We start from the raw sequence: 15,113 nt of genomic DNA on the forward strand, positions 1-15,113 counted from the left end.
TCATCCACTCCTCCAGACACCGCTGGATACTTTGTGGCCAGCCTGTCTGCCAGTTGTCAGAGTCCTTGCTCAGTAGTGTCTGAAAGCATGACAGCTCATCAAATTCTCCTTCGTTTGGAGAGCAAAGTCGTCCTACGAGAGTCGCTGCAGGGGCTTCGGCTGTACTCCAGCTTCTCTTTGTTTTCCTCTGCGCTCGGGGATTTGAGCTGCACTCCGCCACGAGCCCCGAGCAACAGCCGAGGCGAGAGCGCAGCCACAGTGATCCATGCTGATTGCTTTTTTTTAACCGAAGCATCGTCTCAGATCTCTTCTGCAATTAAAGTACTCAGACTTAATTAAATTAGGCCACCAGTCTTACCTTTTCATCTCTAAGAGGCTCCACGTGGCCTCTAGATGTTGATGTGGTGAAAAGTGTGTGACATTAAGTCTTTACCTCAAGCCATCATGCACAATTATTTGGAAGATACCAATGCAAAAGAAGCCAGTATATAACTGACACCTCCATCTAACAAGGAACTAAAGTGCACATGTATAAAGAAGTGAAAAGAACAAGAGTCCCTGGACCGATACACTAAAGACTCTCTGGTAGAAAATAGACCCTAATTACAGCAAAGTGCTCCTCAGCTGGCAGGAAGTATGGTCAAGCTGTCCCGGTGATCCATCTGATGAAGCACAATACCTAAACATTACACATTAAACGACTTTATCAAAAGTTATCCGCCATTTAATTCCATTCTGCCGGCGCGGGTGATGGATTCATCCGCCGGCTAAAGCAGCGAGAACAAAACGGAGGCAATACATCACTGCCGCTCATTGTGCATAAACTCCACAGACACTAAGTAAGCACTGCCCGGCTCTTATTTCTCCTGCTCAACTGATGCTGTTCATTAACTTGGCAGGCACGCACTGTGGTCTATAACTGGAGCTTTCATGAAAACACCCAGAATTCAGGAGAAATGCCTGTTGGTCATCTTACTTGTTAAGTGGTGAGAACATAAAGGCTAAAATTACCCATGTGGCCACAGAGGATCATTTATTAACGTCCTTCATGCACAAACATCTCGGTTTATATTCTGCTCTCAATACTAAGGTGTTCTAATGGATTCCTTTCTCCTTACAGGGATAGAGTGGATGTTTTGAAGTGTGGTTGATGTGGTACTTATCCATACTCAGTGTATCGCGTTCGGCACCCCAGTACTTTAAACAACCCTACTTTACAAAATCCTAACCTGCAGACGTTGGAGACATCAGGGCTTTAGTTCCCATTCAGTTCCCTTCTATTCATTCTTGCACAGAGCACCAACAAGCTCCGCAAGCTTAAAAACGGCCACAGCGACATAATCCATGGCAGTAAACATGGCCATTTCTTTGCATTTATCTGTTTCTTTGTACCCAAACTGACTGTTCACATACCAGTGTGTGCATTGTGCCTCGCTTGCAGCCAATCTCCTGACAGCAGCAGGAGGAAATATAAATAATCCCTCAAAAACAAGTCACCTCACAAATTTAAATGTCTTTTTTTTTAAAGTGTTTGTTAGCCAAGAGAGCAGTTTATGTCAAGGTTCTCCAGAGGACAATGATAGAGGAAGATGTTACGGCATGCATTGCAGCAACAATAATAAATCCATTAATAAATCCAAATGACATTGAGATTCTCATTTCAATCTTTTAAAGGCTTTTGTGTCATTGAACAATAAAGCAGCAATAACATTCAGGGTTCAGGTAACAAAATACCACTTAAGTAGCGTTCTGCCACTGTGGCCTGGAGAGTCGGATAACACTTCATACTTCAGCTCTTGTGTAGGTGTAGCGGCGACCGACAACACATATCAAACAGTGTCTTTCAGTAGCTGTTGAGTAAGAGAAAGAACAGTTATACAGTTAATAACAGGAATATGGTAATGACGTAATAAAGCATGATGAATAAAATGACATAGACTTCTCTAGTTAAAGATATCTCTTTAAATTCCATTCACAGACACATAAGACACACCAGATATCTATATATACATTTCCCCCCCATCATCAGGCTTTAGCCTTTAATGAGTCAGTATTTACTCCTCGATAGCATAATTAGAATGTTTTGGGTCGTAATTATGTTTCCCATGTTTTCATCAAGGCACTGGTAGGTTCTACTAAAGGGCAGAGGGCGAGAGAAGCAAGGCTGGCTGACAGCCCCTAATATGCAGCCTGCCACTGACAAATTGGAAACTCCCAGAGATCAATAGGGCGCCGCCTCATCGCTTGGCAAGTGGAGGAGATATTCTTATTAGGTGCAAAGTCCAAATGGCTGGCTGCCGCCCCAAAGTTCAGCATCATAACTTCCATCCCCTTGACCTTTATCTCTGTGGTACTTTGTACATTTGTTATTGGCCCTCCTGGTTCAGCGTTGACATATGACCTTTGGGCAGCAACTCCCCTGTTAGCTGCAGCTCTGCTTGATTGCTATTTCTGTCTCCATCATTGTTGTTTTGTTGCATCATGTAACCAAAGTCCCTGCGAGGTTGGCGCTGCATTGACCCTGAATGCGTCCGTGTGTTCTTTGCAGGAGAAGAATTCTGCCTTGGCCGTGGAGAACGAGAGCCAGAGGGAACAGTACGAACGCTGTCTGGATGAGGTGAGAGCAAACCTTGTTTATCTTGACACTCTCGAGGTCGCCTTATGATGGCCAGATATTTCACTAACCATGGAAAGTTCACAAATGTTTGTTGGATTAGGTTTGACTTTGTGCCAGTGGAACGAGCAGTACTGTTGAGTTTAAGATTAAGGTTTTAATGAGGTCTTGCAGAGCACACTGTGCTTCCCACAGGTTGGCAATTTACTTGAAACACAGCTTGAGGGAGGCGGAGGGGAACTTTTGTTATTAACAATTAATTAAAAAAACGGTGTCATAATTTTCAGGCGCTAAACTCTCTCATCACTCACTTTAGTAGAGAGGCTATCTTGCACGTTTCAGCTGCGATAAGCCCAACCAAGCTTCGACATTAGCTGCTTGAAGTATGATTAATGTAAAAAGAAAAAAAACCTTTATGCAACAAGGATGCTGGTTATTTTTCATGCTTTAGCACAATTACAGAGCCTTTAATGTCAGAAGGCCTTTCGTTGACGCTCGTATAATTATAGCAGAAATGCCTGGGGATTATTTTCTTGCCCCATAGACTCCTCTGCAGTAACAGTAGCTGTACACTATACACACGCACTACCATCATACCTATATGCAACAACCCCTCTGGTTACTTGTGAGAGCTTGATAAGTGCTGTTTAGGGAGCTACATGAGGGGAGTAAACCAGCCCGGCTTTGGCTGTGCCTGCTAGCTGAATCACTCCAGGAGGAAGGGAGGGGAGCACTGCTTCGGGGAAGCATGTCCAGCAGGGACAAGTTGCCCACTTTGTGGAACCAACAGGCTCAGCGGACTGAGCAGACTGAGCAGACCTGCCGCAGGGAGGGAAAAACGGGCGAGAGAAGAGGGGGAATGAAAGAGAAAAGGGAGGAGGAAAGGGGGAGGAAGGAGATTGAAAGTGAGTGATAAGAAAGAAAGGGAGGGGAGGGATTTTGTTACACTGCTTTATAGAGATTGCGTCCGCCATGAATTGCATTGGGGATAAAGCCTCTTTTCTGCTTCCCTGCCCTCATTAAGATGGCTCAACTCGCCTTTTTTTTGTTTGCTTCTCAAATATTTTCCTGTGTGGTTGACTTTTGTGGAGGGAGGGCTTGGTAACGATGCTGTTTTGATGATGGAGGCTGTGTGTGCCTCTCTAACGACTGCACAGAACTGTAATAAGGCTAACGTTTGCTTTGTAACAGAAGGGATGATTATTTTTTTATGTTGGCCCAGCTGCTGGTCTACACATCAGTGTGTGTGTGCAAGCTCATTTGTACTTTAATAGCTTGTTCCGAACTCATACAAAGATCACAATCGGAGATCAAATCCTCTGTCCGATACCATTAAGCCAGGTATCGTTTGATCACTCAGCTATTTCACACAAAGCAGATCTGTGACTTGAGCAGGTTCCAGGAGTAGGGCTCATTTCCCCATATTTACTCCCATCTCTCCTTATTCAATAAACGAGAGCGAGTGCACTCAAAAGAGCCGATGTGGCTTCACACGGTATTAATCAGCAATCAATGGGCAGTAATCGGAGCCGCTTCTCCATCGGCGTTGTGGTCTCAAAGTGTGGGCGGGTGTTAGCCGCTGTGAGACCAGAGCCCAGACGCCTCTGCTCCTACATCAGTCTGGCGCTGTAATTACCAGCATTAGGAAGTGAGGCTTAAACATTGTAAAAGAGGTGTGTGTAATATGCACACACACCAGATACTCTGTAATATTGTGCCATCGTGTTCACATGAGCTCATAATAATTCATCTTATGTGTGAATTGGCGGAGTAGTCTACAGAGGCCTGTAAGGGTCAAAAAGACTTTGTATTACAGTTCATTAACGCCTTGTTTTTCTTTCTGTCTGAGGTTGCCAATCAAGTTGTGCAGGCGCTTCTCACCCAGAAGGTTTGTTTCCTTCATTAAATAACTCATCAGAATATTGCTTTATTAGATTGATGATACATTTGATGATGATGTACTCTTTATGAACATAATCACGATACAAATATAAAACCTGAACATGACACCCACAAGAGAAGATGTTCCTGACGCTCCCTGTGTTGCTCCTCACTCAGGATCTGAGAGAGGAATGTCTGAAGCTACGGACTCGAGTTTTTGACCTCGAGCAGCAGAACCGGGCGCTGGGCATTCTGTTCCAGCAGCGGATAAAGCCCGCCTCGGACCTGCTCCTCCAGGTAAGAGGCCAACATACTGACCCAATTCTAAACACTGCTATTATCACTTGAATTTGCATAAAGAGTGTATCTGCACTACTAACCTGCTGGCTCACTCGCAGCCTCTCCTGCAATCACCCAGTTTGTGAAGGAAGCAGCTCCTCCAGTAAACAAGCCTGAGCGCTTATTGCCATGCATTTAAAGTTGTTTTTCTGTTGGGTTGTTATCAAACTACTCCGGGGTCTCAGCTGGAGACAGAGACTGCAAACAACACTGAATACTTTAAATACAAAAAAAACTTCCGCTTTTACATCAATCCTTATCAATCTCTTTCTGTCAACAGAAGCAGTTTTTCTGTTCTGAAAGGAACAGGAACAGAGCAGGCCTTAAAGCACAGATCCCTTGTAGTTGTTTTAGTTTGTTTATCGTGCATGGGGGTTCAAGCCGAGGTTGAATATGTGCAGTTTTAATGTTCTTATTTTCATGGTTTCACTACAGACTAAATATTGTAGCGGGATGGACATTAAACTCCTGAACTATTTAGGAGAGCTTCTACAAAGGCAAATTTAAAATGTTCCCACAAAAAGTCAGTGTCCTCCCTGGTGCCCCATAAATTAAAACCTCCTCCCAAATCCGAATAAAATATGCAGTTTTATGCCTCCAATGCAGTTGTGACTCGTTTGCAGCACTATAACTATAATCTGCTACATGAAGGCATAACTTTTCTCCTTCACATCTGACAAAAAAAACCCAAAGATCTGAACCAGCAACCATTGAGTCTCTTTTCTGTAAACATCACGCAACAACCGCTGTGTTTATATTCTCCACAAACCCCACATTCTCTTATTCGAACCGGCTGGAAATTGCCTCAGTTCATCTTATTGGTCCCTTGGAAAACACCAATTTCGTGAGAAATGTCTGTGTGTGCATTCCAGCTCGAGTTTCAAGGTGTAATTATGAGACAGACGGACCTGCCACCATATGATTTCCCCATCTATTGTGATATAGCATCGCAGGGCAATAAGGTCAGTTTGGAAAGTAGGGTTTCACATAATTGTGTAAATTCCAGGGTTTCTCGCTGTCAATACGGAAAGAGCAAGCTGCCAAAAGAGAGGAGAGGGAAAAGCAGCTGTCAGTCGGTCCAGACGAGAGCAGAAGAGAGAAAGAGGAGAGGATGAAAAGAGCAAGCAAGGGGAGATAAGAAGGGGGGGGACAGGAGGGTGAAAATAGAGAGAGACGAGATAGCGGAGAGCCGAGACAATGAGGAGGTAACAGTGAAAAACTAAGGGCAAAATAAGAAGGGGCAGAAACGGTAGATGCATTGAGTAAAAAAAGGAAATAGAAATAATATGACTCTGCGTGTGTTGTAAAGCGCTCTGTCAGTTCCAGTTACTTCCAGTATCATTATTGGACAGGCAAGAACATTGTCAAGTGAAACCAATATAAACGGCTTGAGGAGGGATATTGATGACATCACTGTGGGGACCAAGAGGTGCAGTGTAGCTGCAGACGAGATTTAAGGCTGTGTTATGTGTTTTTTAACTTTTTTCTGAGATGATATATCCGTTGACTTGAGGTTTGTGCTTCCACATTTTTGACACATCATCACAGCGACGCTGAAGCATTTGAACATGTAGGTTTTCCCACAAGCCAGGAAATGTCATTACTTAATGACATTTCAAACATCAGCTGGTGATTCAGTGCAAGAATTAATCATAATGTGAACACGCTGCTCCGGATGTTCTGCGTGCCAATTATGAGCTCTCCAGTTATGTGTGGGAGAGCTAAGTCATCACAGGGCACTGGAACCTCCTACACCTACAGTATGCAATTAAGAAATATTTCTTATTGTATCCATCCATCTGTCAACCAGTAGCACACATTGTAAAGTCTGTCTGTCTGTCTGTCTCCCATGTTTTTAAAGCAAGTGAGAAGATCAATACCACTCATGTCTTTACGCTAAGTATAAAGCTACTGCCAGTATAACGGTAGCTTTTGCACAAAGAATCATGCAAAGCATCACTTTACATCTTGTATTTAGCAGAGATGTGCTCATAAGTTTCTTGGAAATAAATCATTCGGCATGAAAAGCATAAAAAAAAATGACTCATCGACTAAAGAAATCTTAGTCGATAGTACAATGAAATATAAAGTGTTTATTAGTTTTAGAGTATACTGGTAGGAAAAAAAATGGTGTTACCTTTCTTCCCCCTTTCCAGTCTTTATGCTAAGCTATGCTAACTAACTGTCTTTTCCCCAAATTATTCTTCTAAATGTAAGAATTTGTGAATTCTAAGTAAAAAACAACTATTGCACCATCATCATCGTACTTCTGAAACCAAACCCACACACTTGCATTATTTAATTTCCCATCCCACTTACTAAACCATCCGAGCACCATTTCTAATGAAGATATGAAAATAAGCAGGATGAGTTTCATTTCTTGTCTCTCCTGGAGCCTTAATCAGCCATCTGAGTGTACTGTTTCCCATCTAGCTCTGGACCTTCTGCTTATCAGTAATTAAACATTCTCCAGTTCCCCGAGCACATCTTGAGTTTCTCTGATAACCATAATGCCTTAATGGGGAGCCCCACCGGTTGTGCACCTTCGCCGCCTTCAGACCAACTGGTTTGATTCCAAAAAATACCACATGACATTCAGTTTCAGAATAAGGACGACGGTTGTTTTCTCAAACCATGCACTCTTTGTGAGCCAAGGGAAAGTAACTGGTGTGCAGTCCCCTCCATTGATGCTGCCTCTCAAATGTGACCGGCTTTACTGGAACAAATACTGAGTGTTTCCGAATAGTTTGTTTAGTCAAACGTGCTGCTGACATGGCCGTCAGCTCAACGTTCCTGTGCAAAAAATACATAAATAGAAATCACAAATTCAAACTAATTATGCCACTTTTCAAGTGATGAATTTATTTGGATGATTAAATTTGCAGATAGAGCCTTGAGACGTTTTTCAATAGGTATCTCACCTCAGTCTTGTCGTATTGCTTTTCATATTACAGCTCAGCCCAGAGCTGTCTCATATCCTGCTGTAGTTAACGGGCTTTGTGTAGCTGCAGCTTTAGGAAAAGCCTTTGTGATGAGTCAGACGTATAGATTGGGTCACACAGGTGGGCGTCTCGTCTTTTCTCTCTTACTGCTTGTCATTCCACTGGTGTGTGTATGTGTGGAGTCAACCAATGAGTTTTAGACAGTGGGTGCCAATACTGGTGTATGTGTTTGGAAGCTGCCTATTGCTGCTATTCTCAGCTGCTATTCATTTTCTTGAAATACGACCACTGTCGAGCCAAAAACAACTAGGAAGAAAAGCAGGAAGCCTCTTGATTTTTACACGCAACACTTCTCCATTGTCTTCCAGACTAATGGATGCTAACTAATAGTTATTAAAAGGGCAGGTTTGCATGATATATCACAGTCTTGCAAGCGTTCATTTATGACTTTCATCTTGGCCTTGAACCTCAAAGTTCAAGATATGCACACAGCCTTGTCATCTACCGTTTCCTTCCACTATCTCTCGTCGCGACCCTGTGACACTATTGACTGAATCCTTGATGAGGATGCTGAGGAGGTGAAACCCAGCACCCTACGATAAGATCAGAGCCTCCCGTGACACCTCAGCCACTCCCATCCCCATGTGGACTGCAGGGAGGCCCGGCGATGCGGCATCGGAGCTGCACAAATTTCAATTTCATGAGAAGCCATCTGGAGCTTTGAGTCCAAAGCAATGCAATGTTTAATTTGGAAGGAATACTGTTCAGGAAGCTTAACAATGAATAGAGGAACGGGAAACGTCTAAGAACTCTTCTACAGTTGCTATTAACTACTTTTAACTGAATCAAACCAGGTTTTGAAGAGCAAGCAGAGCTTGATGTTTTATTAATCCTAAAAATAGTGAAGAACATTTATCTCTGTGAAGAAAAAGCACAGAGTGCGCATCACCCTGTTTCCATGGCACCATTACCACCTAGTCACTGAAGGAGAAAAGAGAAGTGTTTTCGTTTGGAAAAACGTAGGATGGTTGTTTTGGCTACAGGCAAAGTGATGCTGGCTGTTTGGTCTTAAGAGACGAAAGAAACGGTAAAGTTTTGCTGTCATTAGGAGCAGTTTTCTTTCTTTTTTCTTTCCAACCAAATGTTCTGAGGACGTCTTTCAAAACAGAGAAAAAGTCAAAACTAACTGTCAGCAAAGAGTTTTATGGAATGCAATAAAATTGAAGATGGATCTCCCAGTTTGTATTTTAAAATGGTGATGGCATTGATAGAAAATGTGAGTAGTCTCAGTCTCCATTTGCAGAAGGTGACTTTCACTTTTACAACATGCAATTTTCTTGATATATATTTTTTTCTGCTGCAGGTACACAGCATGAGAAATGCATTTCATTGTAATGCTAGAAACTAAGACTGGCTCAGAAATACACACACGTGTAAATACATATACTCCCAGAGTGAGCATTAGTTTTATCCTTGGCAGGAAATGCGTCAAAAGATCAAGTGTTATGATCCGGCATATTTACAGTTTTAGTTCATTTGAGCACAGGGAACCCAGTGTAATTAAGTTCTGAGATTAACACGTGGAGATGTATTTGGTTTTCTATCCTTCCCTGCTAAGCTGAAGAGTCAAATAACAGAAGAGACTACAGACTAGCATATGAATTAAAAAAATCAAAGGAATCCCTTACTCCCTGATGCAATTATTTCCTTTTCACATCATTTTTTTTCCGGCCGATGACATTAACGACTTTGAGCGTATGAATCGGAGCTCTGCGTGCCACCAGTGGAGGGAATCTGATGGGCTGGCGAAATGTTGCTCAGCCTCAACACACTGTACAGCCCTTTGAGGTGTTGGAAAACATATTCATGACATTTATAACTTTAGAGATTTACTGTACTGAATGTTAAGATGTTTCAGATATTAAATCTGATCATTTTGTTGAATAAACAGTATATTAACGAGGTGCCAAAAGAAGACTTGTTGATTGTGATATGTGCTGATGAAAAAATCCACCTACCATTCTGCTGTTGTCATTTCAATTTCTTGAAATCCCTGCAGTGAAAATTCAATCTGGTGTGTCCTTCCTTATGCCTTTCAGAAGCTTCACTCTCGGATCATGGATCTCTCTGCGGCAGATTTGCTTTTGGAGCCAGAGAGAAGCAAGGCCTTCTTGCTTTCCAGGAATACAGACTCTCCCTGCAGCGTAAGCTTGATAGGAAACATGCAGGAGGCAATGTATTTATTTTATCTTTGTTCAGCCATATGAATCATCCAGGTAGCATAACCGCAACCCCCTCAAGAAATCATTACAAGATATTAAAATACAGACCTAACTAGCTGAAGCCGTGACCCCTCCTCATCTCTCAGCAGGAAGAGCTGGCAGTATCACTCTGCACTAAGAGGAATAAATCCTTGTCATATTACCAGAAAACCATCGATTGACTCGCTATCAGTAAAAATGACTCCATAGGTCACTGTGGTACATTAGTCATCTTATGTATTATGCATTAAGGCCTGGCAATGAGTTCTCCTACCCTTTTACCCCTCTGAGAATGCCATCTGATAAACTGTAATGTGTATCTTTGAGAGTGGAAGAGGGAGAAAATGAAATAATTATTGATAAAAAAATCATCTTATCTGAATGTGCAAAAGTATCACATATCTTTAACTTGGTTGCATTAGGTGATACGCACAAGTGACACTTATATCAGATTAGTAAAATACCTTATTTCTTGTCTTGCATACACAAATAAAACACGTTGCATAGTGAAACCTCTGCAGTAAGATGCTAATTAGAGAAACATCTGCTGTGCTCTGATGACTGCACATAGAAATATGATTGATATTTTTAGATTAAGTTTGAAAAGAGCATTGCCAAAACATTTTAGGTATTCGAGTGGTCTGTCAAGTCTTTCTTGAATATCTTTCATCGCAAAATGAACAGCAAGATAGCAATTAGACATGCATCACTGCCTGACAACTTTTAGAGTGCAAATAGACAAGATGATGCTACATGTTATTCACATGTCTCTTTTCTCTATCTCAGGATTTTCAGCTGAATGGAAAGGCAGGTCTCCCTGTGGCCAAGTGCCTGAGCCAGCTGAGCCTGACAGTGCCAGCGCCTGTATACCCACGCAGCAGCTGTAGCAGTAGTGAGTTGTCCCTGTCAAGTGCATGCAGTGAATTCTCCAGCGGCTCCTACACCTGGAATGATGGACGCTCCTGTGGGAAAATGGTAAACCCTCTCACTCCATAATAGACACAGTAGCTACAGTAGCTCATCAAGATCCCTGTTTGCTGTCTTTCTTCTATTATACATCCATTTTCTGTAAGAGTTTGGATATTGTGACTCCAAATGGAGGTAAAGATGATTATGATAAAACAAAAAGCAAAACATATTTTCGTAATTGTTGATCCGCTGTGTATTGTTTGCCCTGTAGTCATCTCTGACCTGGGAGAAGAGGCTGAGTTTGGGTTCGTCAGCTCCGAGTAATATCTGCGCCCCCCCGGAGGAGCAGCTGCCCACAAGGCGGAAGGAGAGCAACATACTAGAAGGACTGAGAAAGCTCCAGAGGAGGAAACACAGGAGCTCCTCCGTTTCATCCAAGGTCTCCAAGTCAGCCGACAAAGACTGCATGAACTCAAACGAGGGCATCTACTCCCTGGGTATAAAGAGTGGTAGTAAAGGGGTGTCCAAGCCTACCCATGTGGGTAGAACTTTAGCTGTTGGGGGCAAGAAGTTCTCTTATGATTCTGATGATGCAGATGATGAATTGGCACATTCCAGTCGAAGAGATGACATCCCCACCAAGGAGAGCTGGTTTTACTGTAAGAGGCTTTCCCGCAGCATTTCAGACAGTTTGTGTAGCTGGGAGGGGATACAGGACAGTGGAGGTGGAGGTCACGGTAGCTCAGGTCTAGTGGCTTCAAAACACTCTTCTGACTCAAAGGAGCGTCCTGAGAAACTCCTGAGTTTTATTAACAGTTTTCTCCCTGAGGGAGGGCGGAAATCAGCTTTTACGAAACCAGCCTTGCTGCACTTCAATCCTTCTGACCCAGATGGTCCAAATACCCTCTCTGACGTGGATGATCCAGAGGAACTCAACTCTGAGTCTAGTGACATCCGAATGTCCTTAAGCCAGCCACCGAAGCAAGCCGAGAGGGACTCCGAGAGGGTGTCACGAGATGCTGCCAAGCTGCTCGCACAACAGTGCTTGCGAAGAGAGCAGGGACGCACCCAGTCTGCAGATGGGAGGCCCAGGCCTTTCAGCCTAATCAAGGTGCCCAAAGGGGCAACGTCTACTCAGTCTGAGGAGAGCATTTTGGCAATATTTGATGCAGAAGGAGAGCCTATTGAACTTTGTGCTCAGAAGCTCACAACAGGGGCTGGGCCTCGAAATGACATTCAAAGTAGCAAGGTAATTGCCGATTACACAGAACTACTGCCCCGTGAGAGGCCAACAAGGCAAAAATCAGAAAATGCAAGAAACTACACTGTTCTTGAATCTCCAGAGAAGCCATCTGAATATCAAATTAGGTTGAGCAAAACAAGCAATAGCAGGGAGGGCAGTGCAGAGAGGCTGTCAATGCAGCTGACTCCACAAAGGAAACTAATCAAACCACCAACCAGCCGAATGAATAACGGCCATTCCATCCCTCCCATGAACAATTCTGTTGCTCCGAAGTCCAGTGGTTCAAAGATACCCGGTCGAAACAAACCTTTAGGATCACCACTGAGATTCTCTAAGGGCTCTTTCACTGAACCAAGTAACAGTGGAAACTCAGGACCCTCTAGTCAGGAGAAATCCCCCTCCTCTCCTGCAGTTAAAATGTCCCGGTTCATCAAAACACCTGTAACCTGCTCACAGAGCCCAAAGGCAGTAAACGCCAAGCTCCCCAGCAGGGCCGAATGGAGTAAGGACTCCTCCTCCAGTTCCCCACACATCTCAAGGAGGCACCTGGAGTATGCTGACAATGGTGAACAGCCAACCAGAGACAAACACTGTGAAACCAGCAAAAATAAACTCAGGTCCCCTTCTCCTCCCCCTCCCCCGGGCCGCACCACCTCCTTACTGATCAGACCAAATTACGAAGGGTCGCCTCAAGCACATAAAACATGGGTGGCTCAAACCTCCACACCAACCACTGTGAGGGGCCCTCCCCCAAGTTACCACACCTCACTTGTACCAAATATGCAAACTACGCTACCCATCAAGGATAAAGACTGTTTAGACTTGGATGCAGGCTACGGGACTGCACTTGCACCTCAGAAACTGGTTGAGAAAACCAGTCGGCACCTTCAAAAGTCCGCCGCCATGACTCAGACAACTACTAAAGGCACTAACAAGAGGATGACCACGAAAGACTACCTCCCTTCTGCAAACTCAGGGTGTGCTCCAGAAACTGAAAATGCACCTAAAAGCTCAAAGAATGTCCCCCCTCCGTACAGTGCCCTCAGAGGGTCCTCTCTTCAAAACTCATTTGCAAGTAAAAGAGGATCAACCCATGATAATGTCCATCAGACAATGCAGAAGACTTCTATTAGTTTACCGATATCGCTTCAGGACACCCTTCAAGGTAAAACAGAACCCCCAAATGGCAAAGCTGTTGTTAGCCCACCCAGCTCAGTCATAATTTCCCCAAACACAGCGGAAAAAGCCTCAAAGACTCGCATCCCAATGGGGTTTAAAGCATTTTTAAAATCTCCCCCTAGCCATACAAATAGTCCCTCTATACCAGGCAAGCAAGAGAAAGATCATATGAACTCAGTCTCCAAGGAGACTGAGACTTCAAATGCTTCTACCCAGTGTGACAGCTTGCAGAAAGTGTACAGTATTGATTCACCACCCAAGATGTCTGTTACAGAGGGGAAAGGTGACGTCCAGTGTAGGATACTGGAAGACGAAGTGCATGCTGCTGTGCTGCCAGAAGAGGAAGAGGTTTGCGATAAAGGGAAAAGGAGCAGTCAGCTTTTCTCTAGATCCATATCTGTTACTACCAAACCTCATCTTAAACCAGCCTTGGGGATGAATGGGGCCAAAGCAAGGAGCCAGAGTTTTAGCACGAACTATATTGAGAAACCCAACATCAATGCTTTAGATGGACCGGGAAAAATCCGAACTCAGATCATTACCAACTCTGGTGAAAGGGGAAACTCTTTGTCAAGGCAGACTTCATTGGAGGTACCAAGTGTTGGCTTAGCGGAGAGCCCTCTCCATTCCCCCAGGACTAGGCTTAGCCACTATGGAGGCATGACAGGCTCAAATAGCCACAACGTCCTCCCTGAGAGAACTTCTAAATCAGGCTCCAAAGGTGACGGGTCACAGGGCACCGCAAAGGGGCAGGCAATAACCTCACCTTCTCAAAAAGAGGCCCGTAGCTTACCCATCAGTGATAGGATTGGCTTGAACAATATCCGTAAGATGGCAAAAGTTGCCCCTCATCCGCAGTTTCCTCCTCCCTCCACTTGTGTCTATCACTCAGAAAATCCAGTGCGAGAGACAGGAGGCTTAGAAACCACCACTAAGGAGCCAGAATGTAGCAGGGAAGTAAATACCCAGACAGACTCTCCGGATATGGAGGAGAAGAAAATCAGCCCAACAGTCTGCACTATCGAAGAGAAAGTCATGATGGGAATCGAAGAGAATTTGCAGAAATGTCAAGAACAGGAGAAAGTAGCTGCCAGTGAGACCAAACAGAAAACGGGCCCCTCTCTGGCAAACTGGTTTGGCCTTCGTAAGAGCAAACTTCCAGCTCTGAGTGGTAAGAAAGCAGACCCTCCTAAGGGGAAAGAGGAGAAGAAAGAGTCAAAGATTGGATCAGTGCTTGGAGGCAAACAGATGAAGTCTGACAAGAAGAAGGATAAGAAGAAAAATGATAACCAGCAGAGGGAGAGTCAGGAGGTGCAGAATCTGTCTGAGATGAACACCAAGCTGAGCTCCATCATGGACCACTGCAACAATCAGATGGGTCAGATCGCCAGTCAGATCCAGTGTACGACTGCCTTTATCGGCAAAGACCAGTTTATGAAAGAGATTCTTGGCAGGTGGGTGAAACAACATCTTTGACATCAAGTACAATCAGGAATGAATTACCCCTAATTGATCGGATGCTATGCTGATTACTTCCTGCCACTGAGCCTTCTCAGTGTTGTCAAGTGAATCGACAATTGAAAAACAAATTGGTTGTTCTATTAAATTAAACATGAGCCACTGTTGCATTAAAATTGTGTGTTCGGAGAATAAACAGCACAAACAGCAGCTGTCTGTTTGAGTTATGACTCCACTCCTGTGAGCATAAGCAGTTCTTGGACCAGCGTTCAGACACATAGTCAGCA

General features: G+C 43.9%; 1 protein-coding gene across 4 annotated transcripts in view; it reads left to right on the forward strand.

The window, feature by feature from the left end:
* LOC116386305 (nck-associated protein 5-like) overlaps positions 1-15,113 on the forward strand; it is a 112,421-nt gene that overhangs the window by 81,964 nt on the left and 15,344 nt on the right. For all 4 annotated transcript variants that reach the window (XM_031852400.1, XM_031852399.1, XM_031852401.1 and 1 more), the window contains 6 exons: positions 2,549-2,617; positions 4,464-4,502; positions 4,673-4,792; positions 9,876-9,980; positions 10,824-11,012; positions 11,218-14,822. In XM_031852400.1, coding sequence (XP_031708260.1) covers positions 2,549-2,617; positions 4,464-4,502; positions 4,673-4,792; positions 9,876-9,980; positions 10,824-11,012; positions 11,218-14,822 — 4,127 coding nt within the window. The remainder of the gene's footprint in view (positions 1-2,548; positions 2,618-4,463; positions 4,503-4,672; positions 4,793-9,875; positions 9,981-10,823; positions 11,013-11,217; positions 14,823-15,113) is intronic.

Source organism: Anarrhichthys ocellatus, unplaced genomic scaffold (assembly GCF_004355925.1).
Source record: "Anarrhichthys ocellatus isolate YVR2014 unplaced genomic scaffold, GSC_Weel_1.0 scaffold12, whole genome shotgun sequence".
Lineage (NCBI taxonomy): Eukaryota > Metazoa > Chordata > Actinopteri > Perciformes > Anarhichadidae > Anarrhichthys > Anarrhichthys ocellatus.